Here is a 19,058-nt window from a genome sequence, read left to right as displayed (position 1 = left end):
TAAAATCAATTTAGCTTCAAATAAATAATGAAACATGTTCAATTTGGTTTAAATAATGCAAAAACAAAGTGTTGGAGAAGAAAGTAAAAGTGCAATATGTGCCATGTTAGAAAGCTAACGTTTAAGTTCCTTGCTCAGAACATGAGAACATATGAAAACTGGTGGTTCCTTTTAACATGAGTCTTCAATATTCCCAGGTAAGAAGTTGTAGTTATTGTTGGAATTATAGGACTATTTCTCTCTCGACCATTTGTATTTCATGTACCTTTGACTATTGGATGTTCTTATAGGCACTTTAGTATTGCCAGTGTAACAGTATAGCTTCCGTCCCTCAACTCGCTCCTACCTGGGCTCGAACCAGGAACACAATGACAACAGCCACCTTCGAAGCAGTGTTAGCCATGCAGAGCAAGGGGAACAACTACTGCAAGTCTCAGAGCAAGTGACGTTTGAAACGCTATTAGTGCACACCCCGCTAACTAGCTAGCCATTTCACATCACATCGTTACACCAGCCTAATCTCGGGAGTTGATAGGTTTGAAGTCATAAACAGCAGAGCTGCTAGCAAAATGCACGAAGTGCTGTTTGAATGAATGCTTATGAGCCTGCTGGTGCCTACCATCGCTCAGTCAGACTGCTCTATCAAATCATAGACTTAATTATAACATAATAACACACAGAAATGCAAGCCTTGGGTCATTAATATGGTCGATCCGATAGCTATCATCTCGAAAACAAGACGTTTATTCTTTCAGTGAAATACAGAACTGTTCCGTATTTTATCTAACGGGTGGCGTCCATCAGTCTAAATATTCCTGTTACATTGCACAACCTTCAATGTTATGTCATAATTACGTAAAATTCTGGCAAATTGGTTCGCAATGAGCCAGGCGGCCCAAACTGTTGCATATACCCTGACTCTGCGTGCAATGAACGCAAGAGAAGTGACACAATTTCACTTGGTAAATATTGCCAACAAACCTGGATTTCTTTTAGCTAAATATGCAGGTTTAAAAATATATAATTCTGTGTATTGATTTTAAGAAAGGCATTGGTGTTTAAGGTTAGGTACACGTTGGAGCAACGACAGTCCTTTTTCGCAAATGCGCACTGCATTGATTATATGCAATGCAGGACACGCTAGATAAACTAGTAATATCATCAACCATGTGTAGTTTTAATAAGATAAGTTTAATGCTAGCTAGCAACTTACCTTGGCTTACTGCATTCGCGTAACAGGCAGTCTCCTTCGTGGAGTGCAACGAGAGGCAGGTGGTTAGAGCGTTGGACTAGTTAACCGTAAAGGTTGCAAGATTGAATCCCTGAGCTGACAAGGTAAAAATCTGTCGTTCTGCCCCTGAACAAGGCCGTTAACCCACCGTTCCTAGGCCGTCATTGAAAATAAGAATGTGTTCTTAACTGACTTGCCTAGTTAAATAAAGATTAAATAAAGGTGTAAAAAAAATATATCAGCAAAATCGGCGTCCAAAATCACCAGACATGTTTGAATCAGACCATGAAATGAAAAGTACAGGAGGAACCCTGTCATTGCCCAGGGTCAGGCCATCACCCTGAATGGGTGCCCCTGTGAATATCCCGCTCTCCCCAGTTTTGTGATCATGCGTGTCCAATTTCAGCTACATCCGATTTAAAACATATACCCTAGCAGCAGCTAGTGGCCCTGTCAAGAACCTTGCCTTCCTGTCTGCCTCGATGCCTGAGCACAATGGTACACAATGTCCCATCTTCAGATCTCACGGAAGGAGCCTCAGACAGTTTTTCCTCTTTAGCTCTCTGTTTCTGTGTTTACCCATTTGAATGGTTGATGTGCTAAGTCGATGCAGTGATGGTATTGTTGAACTTGGCTAAGGCTCAAGCCAGAAGAGTAGACGCACACACGTGCGCACACACACACGTAAACATACATGTAAACATACATACCCCATTACCCTCGCCTTTAATCACTTTTTTTAAAGACTTAAAGAACTTGGGGCTTAGTAGCAGATCCGGTTCAGATAGGATTGTCCTGTCATCAATTATACTGTCACACTTTATGTTCTATGAACTGGGGTTTACAGATTATTTCACTTATAATTCACTGTATCACAATTCCAGTGGGTCAGAAGTTTACAGACACTAAGTTGACTGTGCCTATAAACAGCTTGGAAAATTCCAGAAAAAGATGTCATGACTTTAGAAGCTTCTGATAGGCTAATTGACATCATTTGAGTCAATTGGAGGTGTACCTGTGGAGGTATTTCAAGGCCTACCTTCAAACTCAGTGCCTCTTTGCTTGACATAATGGGAAAATCAAAAGAAATCAGCCAAGTATTGTAGACCTCCACAAGTCTGGTTCATCCTTGGGAGCAATTTCCAAACGCCTGAAGGTACCACATTCATCTGTACAAACAATAGTACGCAAGTATAAACACCATAGCACCACGCAGCCGTCATACCACTCAGGAAGGAGACGCGTTTTGTCTTCTAGAGATGAACATACTTTGGTGCGAAAAGTGCAAATCAATCCCAGAACAACAGCAATGGACATTGTGAAGATGCTGGAGGAAACGGGTACAAAAGTATCTATATCCACAGTAAAACAAGTCCTATATTGACATAACCTGAAAGGCAGCTCAGCAAGGAAGGAGCCACTGCTCCAAAACCGCCATAAAAAAGCCAGACTACGGTTTGCAACTGCACATGGGGACAAAGATCGTACTTTTCGGAGAAATGTCCTCTGGTCTGATGAAACAAAAATAGAACTGTTTGGCCATAATGACCATCGTTATGTTTGGAGGAAAAAGGGAGAGGCTTGCATGCCGAAGAACACCATCTCAACCATGAAGCACGGGGGTGGCAGCATCATGTTGTGGGGGTGCTTTGCTGCAGGAGGGACTGGTGCACTTCTCAAAATATATGGCATCATGATGAAGGAAAATTATGTGGATGTATTGAAGCAACATCTCAAGATATCAGTCAGGAAGTTGAAGCTTGGTCGCAAATGGGTCTTCCAAATGGACAAGCATACTTCCAAAGTTGTGGCAAAATGGCTTATGGACAACAAAGTTAAGGTATTGGAGTGGCCATCACAAAGCCCTGACCTCAATCCTATAGAACATTTGTGGGCAGAACTGAAAAAGCGTGAGCGAGCAAGGAGGCCTACAAACCTGACTTGGTTACATCAGCTCTGTCAGGAGGAATGGGACAACTTATTGTGGGAAGCTTGTGGAAGCCTACCATAAACATTTGACCCAAGTTCAACAATTTAAAGGTAAGGCTATCAAATACTAATTGAGTGTATTTAAACTTCTGACCCACTGGGAATGTGATGAAAGAAATAAAAGCTGTAATCATTCTCTCTACTATTTTTCTGACATTTCACATTCTTAAAATCAAGTGGTGATCCTAACTGACCTAAGACAGGGAATGTTTACCTGGATTAAATGTCAGGAATTGTGAAACTGAGTTTAAATGTACTTGTTTCAGGTGTATGACTGCAACTGTATGTCCTCCTCGTGCATGCTTAGCTGCCGAAGATGATATTTGATTTTAAAATAAGAGATGGATGGTAGTTTTGGTGAATATGGAAAAAATGTGATTTATACTGCACCACAGAGCTTGTGGAAATGGAACAATTGAATTTTAAGTGCAAACGTGGTCTATCACATATTGCCCTCCAGTGCAAGTTTGCTCTAATCTGTGTTCAGATACACTCTTACAGTGCCTTCGGAAAGTATTCAGGCCCCTTGACTTTTTACACATATTGTTAGGTTACAGCCTTATTCCAAAATGAATTAAATTGGAGAAAAAAAACGATCTACACACTACCCCATAATCACAAAGCAAAAACTGTTTTTTAGAAGTGTTCACATTTTTTAACATTTACAATACAAAACAAATATCACACTTACATCAGTATTCAGACCCTTTACTCAGTACTTTGTTGAAGCACCTTTGGCAGCGATTACAGCCTTGTCTTCTTGGGTATGATGCTACAAGCTTGGCACACCTGTATTTGGAGAGTTTCTCCCATTGTTCTCTGCAGATCCTCATGCTCTGTCAGGTTGGACAGCTATTTTCAGGTCTCTCCAGAGATGTTCGATGGCGTTCCAGTCCGGGCTCTGGCTGGGCCACTCGAACATTCTGAGACTTTTCCAGAAGCCACTCCTGCGTTGTCTTGGCTGTCTGCTTAGTGTCATTGTCCTGTTGGAAAGTGAACCTTTGCTTCATCTTGTCACTCTAGCATAAAGGCCTGATTGGTGGAGTGCTGCGCAGAGATGGGACAACCTTCCAGAAGGACAACCATCTCCACAGGGGAACTCAGGAGCTCTGTCAGTGACCATCTGTTTCTTGGTCACCTCCCTGACCAAGGCCCTTCTGTCCTGATTGCTCAGTTTGGCTGGGCAGCCAGTTCTAGGAAGAGTATTGGTGGTTCTAAACTAATTCAATTTAAGAATGATTGGGTCCACTGTGTTTTGGGGGACCTTCCAATGCTGCAGAAATGTTTTGGTACCCTTCCTCAGATCTGTGGCTCGATACAATCCTGTTTTGGATCTCTAAGGGCATTTCCTTCGACCTCATGGCTTGGTTTTGCTCTGACAGGCACTTTCAACTGTGGGACTTTGTATATACAGGTGTGTGCCTTCCCAAATCATGTCCAATCAATTTAATTGACCACAGGTGGACTCCCAAGGATGATCAATGAAAACCGGTTGTACTTGAGCTCAATTTCGAGTTGTAGCGAAGGGTCTGAATACTTATGTAGATAAGGTAGTTATGTTTGCAAATGTTAAATAAAAATAATTTCCCGAAGGCACTGTATCTATGCAGAGTCTGTGTCCTGCTCTGGAGACGACGCATCCTCTGATAACTATTCCGTTTGTAGTCCATTTCCCCTGATGCTAAGGTGCTATTTATTTATCGAAGGCTGTGGTACAAAAATGCATTTATTTCAGAGGGCTGCCGGCAGCATATAGCCCTTATAACAAAATAATCATAGGGTTGATATCCACCAAGTGAACACTGCTAAAGGTTCTGTATTGGCAATTTACGGCGGCAATTGGAGCTCATCGTATTCTTTCTCTCCCTGTGTCCTTCCAGTCTAAGAAGAGTGGTAAGCCGGGCCCCTTCCTGCTGTCTGGCTCCAGAGACAAGACCATCAAGATGTGGGACGTCAGCATTGGGATGTGCCTTATGACACTGGTGAGTGGACCATTAATCATAGACATTCGATAATGGTCATTCTGATTCATGCAGTTTTTAATTGAAAAATGTCCCCATTAGTGATGCCGTCTCCATTCTTCACATAACATGACTTGAATTGTAATGTGGTTGACTGGTTTCCCGAACTAAGCATAGTTTGTTTTAGTCAAGGAGCAGTCTGGGAAACTGGCACTAGATTTTGTATTTGAAAATAAAAGAGAGCCACACACTCTAGGAGCTCAGATGCAAAAATGTAATTACCAACGTTTCGACAGCCAAGCTGTCTTCATCAGGGTTTATCAGGGTTAGATTTTGTATTAACAATTTTAACCAAACACTATTGTCCCAGGTTGGCCATGATAACTGGGTGCGCGGGATGCTTGTCCACCCCGGAGGCAAGTTCATATTAAGCTGTGCTGACGACAAGACCTTAAGGATCTGGGACTACAAGAACAAGCGCTGCATGAAGACTCTGAGTGCCCATGAACACTTTGTTACCTCTCTCGGTAAGCCGCTCTCAATCTTCTCTTCTCCTACAGTCACAGTCAGCGCCAGTTACTGCTGGGTCTTTTTTAGTAGGCACACAGTAGCAAAATGTTTGCGCTGAGCTATGAACTGAAATTTCTGTTATTTTTTGTTTTTTTTAAACAACTATTTGATCCGAATTCTGTTCAATTAAGTTATTTTTTTTCTGTGAGCTTAATGCGCACATTGCACAGCTTCTCTAGAGATAAATCAGATCCAGCCTGAACTGTGTGACATAGTAGAGTTGTAGTTTCCAACAGGCCAATATTCTACATAGTTTAATGCATAAAGCGGCGTAATAAACTACAATGACCATAATCCATTGCACATCTACTTGTCAAGTTTTTCTTTTATGCCTGCTAGGGAAGAGGGAAGAATTCACAATCGTGAGATGATATAGAGAGCAAGTGTTGCTTTGCGAGGTATCTCTAACTGAAAATACTTTAAATAAGTGATTGATAGTTGGTATTCAGTAGTCATAAAAATATGCCTTATTTACTTTGAAGAACTACAAAATAGGGATTTTGTCAGACACCATATGCAGCAGCTCTGTAAAGATGAGATGATTACTAGTCATCAAATAAAACAAATGTAATATACACAACTGAAATATTTAACCTGTTGCGACGAGCCATCCCGGATCCGGGAACGTGAATACAGCCTCAAGCTCATTACCATAACCCAACGTTAACTATTCATGAAAATCGCAAATGAAATGAATCAATATGCTAGCTCTCAAGCTTAGATTTTTGTTAACAACACTGTCATCTCAGATTTTCAAAATATGCTTCTCAACCATAGCAAAACAAGCATTTGTGTAACTGTATTGATAGCTAGCGTAGCATTTAGCGTTAGCATTCAGCAGGCAACATTTTCACAAAAACCAGAAAAGCATTCAAATAAAATCATTTACCTTTGAAGAACTTCGGATGTTTTCAATGAGGAGACTCTGTTAGATAGCAAATGTTCAGTTTTTCCTGAAAGATTATTTGTTTAGGACAAATCGCTCCGTTTTCTGCGTCACGTTTAGCTACGAAAAAAACCTGTATCCAGGATTGTGTAAATCTATCCGCACGCTCATTAGCATAACGCAACGTTAACTATTAATGAAAATCGCAAATGAAATTAAATAAATCTATTTGCTCTCAAGCTTAGCCTTTTGTTAACTTGTTAGGGCCGTGGTCCCGGGGTAGGAACATCAATCAGCGGAAATGTTCAAGAGTATAGTGGTTGATAAAACTCAAACTTTCATTAAAATGGACATACAATGTACTGAATTAAAGCTACACTCGTTGTGAATCTATCCACCAAGTCAGATTTGTAAAATGCTTTTTGGCAAAAGCATGAGAAGCTATTATCTGATAGCATGTATCCCCCAGAATACAGCAACGTCACCTAACGACAGATTTTGCGATAGCCGGGGGCTACTCAAAACGCAGAAATAAAATATAAAACATTCATTACCTTTGACGAGCTTCTTTCTTGGCACTCCTAGATGTCCCATAAACATCATTTTGGGTCTTTTTTTAAATTAAATCGGTCCATATATAGCCTAGATATCGATCTATGAATACTGTGTGAACAACGGAAAAAAATAGCGTTTTAGAACGTAACGTCATTTTTTTTAATAAAAAAAGTTGACAATAAACTTTCACAAAACACTTCGAAATACTTTTGTAATGCAACTTTAGGTATTAGTACACGTTAATAAGCGATAAAATTCATCAGGAGGCGATGTAAATTCTATAGGTGTCCGTCTCGAAAAAATGTCCGGAGAAATCTCAACCAAAACATCCGGTCGGAGACCGGAGGGAATCGGTTCCCTTGTGTCGGTTTGACCAAGAATCAAAGCCGAATCAAATGACAAGACTCTAGACATCGTGTGGAAGCTGTAGGTACTGCAACCTCGGCCTCATTTAATCCGGTTCACTTTGAACAATTCCTGGAAGTAGAGCATGGATATTTATTTCCATTTTCAGTGATCAGATTTTCCTGCACTTTTCGATGAAACGCACGTTCTGTTATAGTCACAGCCGTGATTTAACCAGTTTTAGAAACGTCTGAGTGTTTTCTATCCACACATACTAATTATATGCATATACTATATTCCTGGCATGAATAGCAGGGCGCTGAAATGTTGCGCGATTTTTAACAACTTCCCTAACAGGTTTTAACAACACTGTCATCTCAGATTTTCAAAAATATGCTTCTCAACCATAGCAAAACAAGCATTTGTGTAACAGTATTGATAGCCTAGCATAGGATAATGCCTGACATTCAGCATGCAACATTTTCACAAAAACCAGAAAAACATTCAAATAAAAATAATTTACCTTTGAAGAACTTCAGATGTTTTCAATGAGGAGACTCTCAGTTAGATAGCAAATGTTCAGTTTTTACAAAAATATTATTTGTGTTGACAAATCGCTCCGTTTTCTTCATCACGTTTGGGTAAGAAAAAAAACGAAAATTAAGTCATTAAAACGCGAACTTTTTTCCAAATTAACTCCATAATATCGACAAACATGGCAAACCGATGTTTAGAATCAATCCTCAAGGTGTTTTTCACATATCTATCGACGATAAATCCATCGTGGCAGTTGACTTTCTCTTCTGAAGAAATGGAACGGCGCATGGACCTAAAGATTACGCAATAATTTCGACACAGGACACCGGGCGGACACCTGGTAAATGTAGTCTCTTTATGGTCAATCTTCCAATGATATGCCTACAAATACGTCACAATGCTGCAGACACCTTGGAGAAACGACACAAAGGGCAGGCTCATTCCTGGCGCATTCACAGCCATATAAGGAGACATTGGAACACAGCGCCTTCAGAATCTGGGGCATTTCCTGTATGAAACTTCATCTTGGTTTCGCCTGTAGCATTAGTTCTAGGGCACTCTCAGATAATATCTTTGCAGTTTTGGAAACGTCAGAGTTTTTTATTTCCAAAGCTGTTACATGCATAGTCGAGCATCTTTTCGTGACAAAATATCTTGTTTAAAACGGGAACGTTTTTTATCCAAAAATTAAAAGAGCGCCCCCTATCTCGAAGAAGTTAAATTATGGTTAATAATTGATGAGCAGTAATAGGCAGTCACTATCATCATGTTACTTTTATTTAATGTTTTATTCTGGGACAGCATTCAATCCACATAATGCATAGTGCATTTAATGCTTAAAAATATTATTGAAACTGAAATCAAAAAAACGTTATTTTTTTATAATCAAACGGAACTAACCTCAAAAAGCACTAATCACTCAGTACTACAAAACATTTTGCAACGTGAAACGAACATTTGATTTCATCTCAGTGGTTAAGTTCAGGGAGTACCTGCCTGTATCTCCATGTCCTTAGTGAACTCAACTCTGGTGTTTCCTGAGTTGTTAGTTCTTTGTTTGGTGGTTTATTGAGGTGTGAGCTAGGAGGCTCTGCATTAACCCCCCCGGGTGCATCATGCTATAGGCCCCAGAGTGAGAGGAACAGGCAGGGTTAGACAAAGCTGTTTTGAACGTTGGTTGAATGGGGTTAGGGATAGATAGATGGATAGGAGAGGGGTGGGGGTTGTAGAGTTATGATAAACTGGTCTTGCCTGGCTCAATATCCTGGGGGCTGCTAGCTGGCAGCTGGGGTCTAAGAGGTAGACAAATACTCTAGGATTTTCCCAATTTTCCTCAAATCTGATTCTTCTAAGCGGATCAAGGCTAGGGAACTCTCCGGAGAAGGAGACTCCAGCTATCCAGCCAGCTTTCCTGTCAGGCTAGTGCTGTTTGAAGCCTCAGCCTCCGAAATCTAGCCACACACACACAGAGCACTGCTGTAAGCTATTGTTTGGATATTTTGGGGGGAGAAGACAAATACACCTTTTGTTGAGGTTGATGTGCTGTGCTTTTCTATGTGATGCATGTACCAAGCGGTAAAGAGCTTTGTCTAGTTAATGAAATGCCCCAATTCAACTATTGATAATAAAATAATGATATTTTCAGGTCATACTGCTAAATGGAATATGCTTGATAAATGGCCTTTAATGTGGAAGTTAACTAATTATTCTGCCATCTCCTCTGGATAGAACCCGATTCTCTCAATTAATTTAAATTAAATTCAAAGGGCTTTGTGGGCATGGGAAACATGTTCACATGGCCAAAGCAAGTGAAATAGACAAATGATTTACTCTTCCTTTGTACTGATGCCCTTTCTCCTCTTCTTCTCAGATTTCCACAAGAATGCGCCGTATGTTGTCACCGGGAGCGTAGATCAAACAGTAAAAGTGTGGGAGTGTCGCTGATCCGATCAGGCCTAAGAAGATCGGACCACCACCATCCCAATTACCACCCCACCTCCTCTCACCCCACCTCCTATAGGCCTCATTCCACCTAACACTATCTCTTTCATCACCTCTGGTTACACTCACACACCATGGTTAATACCTTATCCTGTCATCACGCTCTCTGGTCCAATAACTATGGTCCTTTTATGTACATTATTCTGGATGTAGATTGAGCTATTAAATGTTACACAGCAAAAAAAGTGTTCTTGCATGGTGATGATGAATCCAAAATTGTATACTGTAAATTTACATAAGGTTGTCTAGAAGTACCATAGGTTTAACATGGGTGGGGCTGGCTAAGTCTGTTGTCACATGCAGCCTTACCTACCTACTTATTGAAGGCAGATGTTTCTTTGTGTGCGTCACAAATGCCACACTATTCCCTATATGTTGCAATACCTATGAACAGGGCCTATGTGCCCTGATCCAAGGTAGTACACTACAGGGAATAGGGTGCCTTTTGGGACACATTCTTTGACTGGGTGTAAAACGTAGGGCGCTAACACTGATCATTTTAAAAACGACTGTCGTTTCTTTTCGTGTCAGATTTATTATTTTTGTCACTTTTTTCCCCCTGTTTATTTTATTTTTGTTATTTTCTCTCCTTTTCACTGTTGTAGTCTGTCAGTGACCTTTTTGAGGGGGAAAAGGAAAAGTATAATCCCTTGATGTCGGAGGATATGAGATTGTCTGTCTGTGGGGGTTTTGTTATTGGAATAATCTGTAGCTTTGTAACATCACTTCTGAAGTGTGCATACCATTTCTCTTCATGTGGAACTAGATAATATATTAATGGCTGCATATACGATTGTTTCAAACTGTTGTCTATCTTCGGTCATCTGGGGGTTGAGAAAACAAAACAGCTTTGTACTCTTGTCATGACGACGCGTCCTAAACTGAGTAGCAAAACCACACCTGATAGGCTTAGAATTATCCAATCCAATGACTGAATTATGTTTATTGAATCGGAACCTTTCTATATTGGCATCTGAATGAATTAACCTGGCTAGGCTGCGCAGCTGGTGATCTTATTTCAGTGGGTTAGCATTTTGGCTGAAAACTCAGTGGACTGATGACTTTCAGGTTAGCATTTAGGCAATGTGAGCCGATAGTGTGAGGTTACTCCTCCCTGAAACGCTGCCCCCTGTCTGTTCGGACTGGTACTGGACCTTATGGTTGGCCGCAACTGATCAGGCGACCGACCGCCTCAGCCTTTCTTTAGCACTTGGCCCTTTAGCAACTGACTTCAGGGATATCACCTCTTTTTAATCTCAAGCACTTGAAAAGAAAGACCTTTAGGTGTCTCCCTCCCTCTGTAAGATGTCTCACTGTTGTCTCAAGTCTAACCTGAGTGATTTCCACTGGACTCAACTGAACCTTCTCCCTTTTTCTAACCATATGACGAATCAGGTGTCAGCTGGGTTTTATTATCCCTTATACTATAGGAATCATGTAAGAGATTTGATGCTCAGTTGGCCATCGTCTTGTGCTGCTTGCTTCTATGGGCTGTGTAAATTAGGGAGGGTAGTAAGCTTAAGCCTTAGCTCTGGATGAAATATGCAAGTTTCAAACACAGTCGGACACAGTCAGAGAGACGTCGTCATAGCATGACAAGGAGTCAAAGTTGCCCCTCTGGTTTTGATGTGCAAAATATCTCCCTGGAAAAATACAAAGAATTGAGAGGTAATAAAGCTGTTTCTGTGAGGGAGAAAGACATGTAAACTAAAGCTTTTTACTGAGCTGTAGGTAAGTGTCCAAATCTGTGTTTCCACTGAACTGACTGGGTAACTTTCGGGGGGGATTCATTAATTCAGTTGGTGATGAAATAAAATGCTAGCAGTAGACATGCTAATGAATGATTGTGTTCTCTGTACAGTAGAGGTCTGATGGTTGTAGTTCTTGTATAGGGATCTTCACCCCTAAGACTACATACAGCAGCTCCCTTGCCACAGACCGACGTTGGTCTTGGGCTAGACCTACTAGGATCTGTTTGTGCACAGGAGAGTGCTTAGACACCATTCCTAGGGAAGAGCTCTTGGGTCAAAACTCTTCAGGACTGACTCTAACACATTGCAGTAGTCTCCAGGGTGGCAAGCACATCTGTATCCTATTCTGTTCATCTTAATGAGCTAGAAGGCTGAAGAAATAATGAAAAATGACAATTGGAACTAATTCTAATCTAACCAAATCTATCTATGACAATGGAGACCAACCATTCCCCCCAACAACAAAAAATAACATCTTGCTTCTTACTCTGCAGCAGGCGAGGAAGAATCCTATTATCTTGCACATCCCTGCTTTTCGTTAGCTCTTTGGTCCTTTGTCCGACTGGCGATCGAAGAGAAATTAAGACTCAATAAAATGCATAAACAAAATATCATTTTTTAAAATCAGCCTTTTTGCATTATGATGCAATTCTCTAATAATAAAGTACTCCACTTGCTTAACTGATTTGATTATTTTAAGCTTCTTTGCTGAATAACTTCCTGTTCCTCTTCCTGTGTGTATTTGATTGGATGTAGCTAGCTGCTGCTGTTGACCTCTGAACCCTCATAGTGGCTAGTGTGATGAACCCTTTGACCTGTTGACAATACCACTGCTGCATGTACCCCTGTTGTACCAGAGGCTGAGCCATCTGGTCTTGTGAGCCTTTCTGGTTCAAGTGCTATGAGGCCGAGTCTGAAATGGCACCCTATTCACTAAAATTAGTGCACTTAAGACGCAGACTCAATCAGCCACAGGCCACTCCGCTAAGGTGTCAAAGGCTAGTCTGTCCACTTGACAAATTTATATACTGTAAAAAGAGCGAGAAGTAGGATAAGAGAACTCCATCTCTTATGAGAAGGGGTGGTACCCCTACTGTTGCTTGCCAGTAAGCAGGTGTATTGTCCCTGTGTATCTATGTATACTGTGTATTTTGCATATTGACTTTTCAAAGACACCAGACAGGTTGGCTCAGGCTGGCTTGATGGCTGCAGACAGACCTCGCTGTACTTAATGTGGTTGGTTGTTGCTGCTGAAAGGAGGACAGATCTGTAAATGTATGAATTGGCTCCTTCATTCCTCTATATGCGATGGGATTGTGGCAGACTAAAGATGTTCTGAGAGAAAAGAAGCCTCCTTGAGAGAATACCACTTATGCCTCCTCTAGACTAGAGACCCCCATGTATTTAATCAGACTAGACAGGTCTTTCTCCAAGCTCCTTTCTCTGTCAGTCAGAGGGAGGGAGAGACTTTGATTGAAGAGTCGGCTTGAGTTCATTCCGTTACACCAACCATCGATAGGACAATTGGACATGGTGGTGCTGATGCACCATAAAACGTGTTTTAGCTGAAACCCAAAAAATGTAACTACAGTAAGACGACATGGTTTAGCTTCAGCATTCAGATGTCCTGATCTGTTCTGTTCTCAATCCTAGGCTAAATTAGCTTCCTGATTTAAGCCGATTCTCTCTTCAGATTGGCTTAATTCAGGATTACCATATCAGGTTCCTTGTGTGTAAATTCTAAACCAGGCCTGAAGTGAGCCTAAATGGTTATTTGACTTGACTCTTATTGTTATTAAAGAACTCAGCTTTCCTTTTCTTGGGTTAGACAAGAAAGGTCTATAAACAAATTGTCCAGAGGGAGAATGTGTGTCTCCCCTTGTAATATAGTTGTCATTGAATGAATGCTTTCCATAACTGTGCTATTGTACCTTCCCTGTGAAAAGAAATCACTTTTTGCCATTTGCAGCTCCCAAGCAATCCCTATGCTGCACTGGCTAGGTGGATCAGAGGGACTGGCAGACAAGCTTGCACTGTCTGTTGGTCCTTCCCCCTCAGTCTCAAGTCCATCTGTCTGCTATAATCTGCCTTGTGAATAGATTGAGGGCTTCAGACTTCTCACAGCTTGAACAGGATTTATAGTTTTGCTTTCAACGTCTTTCTCACTCTTCACACAGCAAAATTGCTAACAAAATATCTGGATGTCATTATTGTTTGCAACATAATTAAAGAAAAATATGTAAATGTTGTCCTTTTATTGGGTTGGAGGGGGGGTTCTCAACAAAGAACATTCACTGCTTGATATATTACATGTCTACCACAGATCAGTTCATTTAGGGATTTTCTGATTTTGAGCTAAAGGTTTCGGGGAAAGCGAGTCTTAACATTTCATGATTTTCTTCAGCGACTGGCATGTATTTTTTCTTGGGTAGAAAATTATAGATCATTAAATGATCATAATTACATATTGCCAGTATACTGTGTGTGTGTGAAGTATTAATATAATGGTAGGGATTCATTTTTAATGTTCACAGCTGTTATGTATGCCAAGAGATGATGGAAACCATACTTGGAACAGAATGTGATTGACAATTTACATTAACAGACCCAAAAATCTAAATCTTACATTTCTAAGACCATGTTGGTGTCTTTATTTATTTTTGCAATCTTCCAGATAAGTGCATGGTTCCACCTGGCTGGCACCTTCCTGCTATGTCTAATTGTCTGACTACACTAAAAATGTCTCATGATCTTGAAAAATATCGATGAAGTGTAAAATGCAGCTCTGGGAACAGATTAATCATGCTGAGCAGTTTAGGTTATGACTCAAATATACTTGCTCAAGCAATATTTTAATTCACTTGGATACATTTGTGCAAGTGTCAATCTGTTTTACTGTTGCCCCTTTGCAAATGTTTGACAGGGTGGGTAGGGTGTACAATTGCCATCATTTTGCCGTCTGCTTCTGAATGAAGGATCATTTGTATGTGGAGAATAGATCAATCAACCACACACACTCAACATCAACTATAAATTGTTGTCGGGATACTACTGATGATATGTAGCCTCAACCTATCATGCTTCAAAATATCCATGCTGGCGGGATCCATACCTCAATTGAAGTAGGAATGTGAAATGGTTAGGTAAGAAATTATGGTTAAGATTTAGAGTAGGGACTAACCAAAGATCCCGGATAGCCCTGACCCTTCAAAATGTTGACTGTTTTGAATGCGCCGAATATCGACGTCAACCAATGTCTCGTCGCAGAATTGTGACTTCGTCCACCATCACAGAAGAAACGCTATATCGTTTATGCAAAAAAAGTCCAACGTGAGTTCTCAGATCGTGTGTACAAGACAACTCTACATACGAATATTTCAGGTATTCAAGTTACTACCATTATAACAAGAGGCTAGCTAACGCTAGGCATCTCATTTAGATGTCTTATATAGCCATCTTGTTGGCATGGAGTTGAAATGTGCTTTAGCTAGGTGGCTAACTTGCAGTTTACTGATTTAATGCGTTTAGTTAGCTAACAAGCTAGATACTATCCCCATAGTTTTACCTTTTGTATGTAGTATTTTACACGCATTTATGTCAGTTAGCTAACTTTTTAGCGTTCCAACCCTTTGAGTTAAAATGTAAAATTGTGTATCATGTGTTCTTCCTCCACAGTGAAGTGAAAATGTCACTAAACAGGTCAATGGAACCGCTACAAAGACAAGCCTCCGGACTTGGCCTACTCGGCCTCCAAGTATCCAGACTTCGAACAGCATGTCCACACCAACCTGGGTGGCAGAGCTATGTGAGTACAGGGCGTATTCATTAGCTACGGAAATCGTTTTAAGAACCAAACGTGAGCAAAACTATAAGTTGTATTGGACAAATTCTGGTAGTTATAGGACCCTCCCCGTTTCGTTCCGGTTGCTTCCACTGAGTTAAAGGGTTGCTTCCATTTAAGAAACGTTTTGCAACAGAATCGGCGCAATGAATACGCCCCAGTACATATGCTGTAGCCCAGTTGTTCCTAACTCCGGTCCTCGAATATCCCCAACAGTTCACATATTTATTGTAGCCCCGGATAAGCATGGCGTATTCAACTTGTCAACTAATCATCAGGCACTCAATGAGTTGAATCTCAGGTATGTTTGTCCCGAGCTACAACAAAAAATGTGCTGTTGGGGGTACTTAAGGACCAGAGTTGGGAGCCAATGCTGTTGACTATGACTTAGTGTCAATTTTTGCCACTATTTATTTGGGGTCACACCAGTAAAACCCATGTGTGTTGCAGAATTCGTTTTTTTTTTTAGTGTTGCCAACTCCCCAGCATGTTCTCTCATTACTGTAGTTTTCTCGTGTAAGTGTGAAGTGTGTCCAGCTAGCAGGTGACAGGGAGAACTCACAGTAGGAGGGACAGAGAGTTGGAAGGAGAGAGGCATCAAAGACAGTTTGATTATCCTCTTATCACACCATTAAAAAAATGTTTTTCTCCCTTCCTCTTTCAGAGGAAATGGTATAGTTTGTTACAGATGTTACCCATAGACACTAGCTTCCCATATAACTATTAGAGCAGGGTTTAGACAAATGCCTGTGGTTGCTTGTGATGTTCATCGGCTACAGAGGAAGAAAAAGTGATCACTGGAATTATTAATGCATGCGCTACAGACAGAATCTCAGCTCTGATGGGGAGGAGTGGAAAGTTGGAAACCAGGAGGAACCAGGGCTGGAGAGGGAATGGGAGGTGCAGAGTGGGGGGTTAGGGGGTCACACAGTCTGATGAGAGAGGGAGACTGTCTCAATTCTCCCTGACTGGAGGGCAGGGTCTGCCAGCCAGTAATTGGGACACACACAGGGATGTGAAATATGCAGAGAGAGAAGAGGGGGCGATGGAGGGAGAGGGACAGGGCGTGAAGGATGGACAGAGAGGTAGAGAGTTTTGGGGCTGCTTTCTATCTCCGAGTGGCTTTTCAGATCACATCTCTACTGTCAAGATTGTCTTCACTTTTCCTCACAGAACAAAGGCTTGAGAGGTTTCTCTCACAGAACTGACAAGGGGAAAGATTGTGTGATTGTGACTGCTGAGTCCTGTCACATCACATCATGGTGTGCTTTTGTGTAATTTACTCCCCTTCTGGTTGTGGGAAAAACAAACACGATGGCTGCTTAAGTCAGAGACAGTCAGTTCGTCAAATTTCTGCTCTGCTAGAGCTGCACCTGTCAAATGTAAGTGCTGTTATTGGGAAGTGGGAACGTCTAGGAGAAACAACGGCTCAGCCGCGAAGTGGTAGGCCACACAAGCACACAATGGAACCGCTGAAGCGCGCAGCGTGTAAAAAATAGTCTGTCTTTGGTTGCAACACTCAGTACTGAATATCTAAATCGGCCGATTAATCGGTATTGGCTTTTTTTGGTCCTCCAATATATTTGCAATAATGACAATTAAAACAATACTCAATGAACACTTATTTTAACTTAATATAATACTTAAATAAAATCTATTTAGTCTCAAATAATAATGAAACATCTTACATTTACATTACATTTAAGTCATTTAGCAGACGCTCTTATCCAGAGCGACTTACAAATTGGTGCATTCACCTTATGACCTCCAGTGGAACAGTAGTGCATCTAAATCTTTTCAGGGGAGGGGGTGAGAGGGATTACTTTATCCTATCCTAGGTATTCCTTAAAGAGGTGGGGTTTCAGGTGTCTCCGGAAGGTGGTGATTGACTCCGCTGTCCTGGCGTCGTGAGGGAGTTTGTTCCACCATTGGGGGGCCAGAGCAGCGAACAGTTTTGACTGGGCTGAGCGGGAACTGTACTTCCTCAGTGGTAGGGAGGCGAGCAGGCCAGAGGTGGATGAACGCAGTGCCCTTGTTTGGGTGTAGGGCCTGATCAGAGCCTGGAGGTACTGAGGTGCCGTTCCCCTCACAGCTCCGTAGGCAAGCACCATGGTCTTGTAGCGGATGCGAGCTTCAACTGGAAGCCAGTGGAGGGAGCGGAGGAGCGGGGTGACGTGAGAGAACTTGGGAAGGTTGAACACCAGACGGGCTGCGGCGTTCTGGATGAGTTGTAGGGGTTTAATGGCACAGGCAGGGAGCCCAGCCAACAGCGAGTTGCAGTAATCCAGACGGGAGATGACAAGTGCCTGGATTAGGACCTGCGCCGCTTCCTGTGTGAGGCAGGGTCGTACTCTGCGGATGTTGTAGAGCATGAACCTACAGGAACGGGCCACCGCCTTGATGTTAGTTGAGAACGACAGGGTGTTGTCCAGGATCACGCCAAGGTTCTTAGCGCTCTGGGAGGAGGACACAATGGAGTTGTCAACCGTGATGGCGAGATCATGGAACGGGCAGTCCTTCCCCGGGAGGAAGAGCAGCTCCGTCTTGCCGAGGTTCAGCTTGAGGTGGTGATCTCAAGCTGTCTGCCAGACATGCAGAGATGCGATTCGCCACCTGGTCATCAGAAGGGGGAAAGGAGAAGATTAATTGTGTGTCGTCTGCATAGCAATGATAGGAGAGACCATGTGAGGTTATGACAGAGCCAAGTGACTTGGTGTATAGCGAGAATAGGAGAGGGCCTAGAACAGAGCCCTGGGGGACACCAGTGGTGAGAGCACGTGGTGTGGAGACGGTTCTCGCCACGCCACCTGGTAGGAGTGACCTGTCAGGTAGGACGCAATCCAAGCGTGGGCCGCGCCGGGAGATGCCCAACTCGGAGAGGGTGGAGAGGAGGATCTGATGGTTCACAGTATCGAAGGCAGCCGATAGGTCTAGAAGGATGAGAGCAGAGGAGAGAGAGTTAGCTTTAGCAGTGCGGAGCGCCTCCGTGATACAGAGAAGAGCAGTCTCAGTTGAATGACTAGTCATGAAACCTGACTGATTTGGATCAAGAAGGTCATTCTGAGAGAGATAGCGGGAGAGCTGGCCAAGGACGGCACGTTCAAGAGTTTTGGAGAGAAAAGAAAGAAGGGATACTGGTCTGTAGTTGTTGACATCGGAGGGATCGAGTGTAGGTTTTTTCAGAAGGGGTGCAACTCTCGCTCTCTTGAAGACGGAAGGGACGTGGCCAGCGGTCAGGGATGAGTTGATGAGCGAGGTGAGGTAAGGGAGGAGGTCTCCGGAAATGGTCTGGAGAAGAGAGGAGGGGATAGGGTCAAGCGGGCAGGTTGTAGGGCGGCCGGCCGTCACAAGACGCGAGATTTCATCTGGAGAGAGAGGAGAAAGAGGTCAG

General features: G+C 42.2%; 1 protein-coding gene and 1 pseudogene across 5 annotated transcripts in view; both read left to right on the top strand.

Annotated features, from left to right (window-relative positions):
- The window catches only part of LOC115136804 (lissencephaly-1 homolog A-like), a 63,254-nt gene extending 50,747 nt beyond the window's left edge, over positions 1-12,507 (top strand). For all 5 annotated transcript variants that reach the window (XM_029672607.2, XM_029672609.2, XM_029672610.2 and 2 more), the window contains 3 exons: positions 5,101-5,202; positions 5,552-5,708; positions 9,945-12,507. In XM_029672607.2, coding sequence (XP_029528467.1) covers positions 5,101-5,202; positions 5,552-5,708; positions 9,945-10,018 — 333 coding nt within the window. In that variant the 3' untranslated portion in view covers positions 10,019-12,507. The remainder of the gene's footprint in view (positions 1-5,100; positions 5,203-5,551; positions 5,709-9,944) is intronic.
- Positions 12,508-15,511: 3,004 nt separating this feature from the next.
- The window catches only part of LOC115136800 (RNA N6-adenosine-methyltransferase METTL16-like), a 35,453-nt pseudogene continuing 31,906 nt past the window's right edge, over positions 15,512-19,058 (top strand).

Source organism: Oncorhynchus nerka, linkage group LG11 (genome assembly GCF_034236695.1).
Source record: "Oncorhynchus nerka isolate Pitt River linkage group LG11, Oner_Uvic_2.0, whole genome shotgun sequence".
NCBI classification, from domain to species: Eukaryota; Metazoa; Chordata; class Actinopteri; order Salmoniformes; family Salmonidae; genus Oncorhynchus; species Oncorhynchus nerka.
The sequence above is the reverse complement of the archived record's forward strand: the minus strand, read 5'-3'. Positions and strand labels throughout refer to the sequence as shown.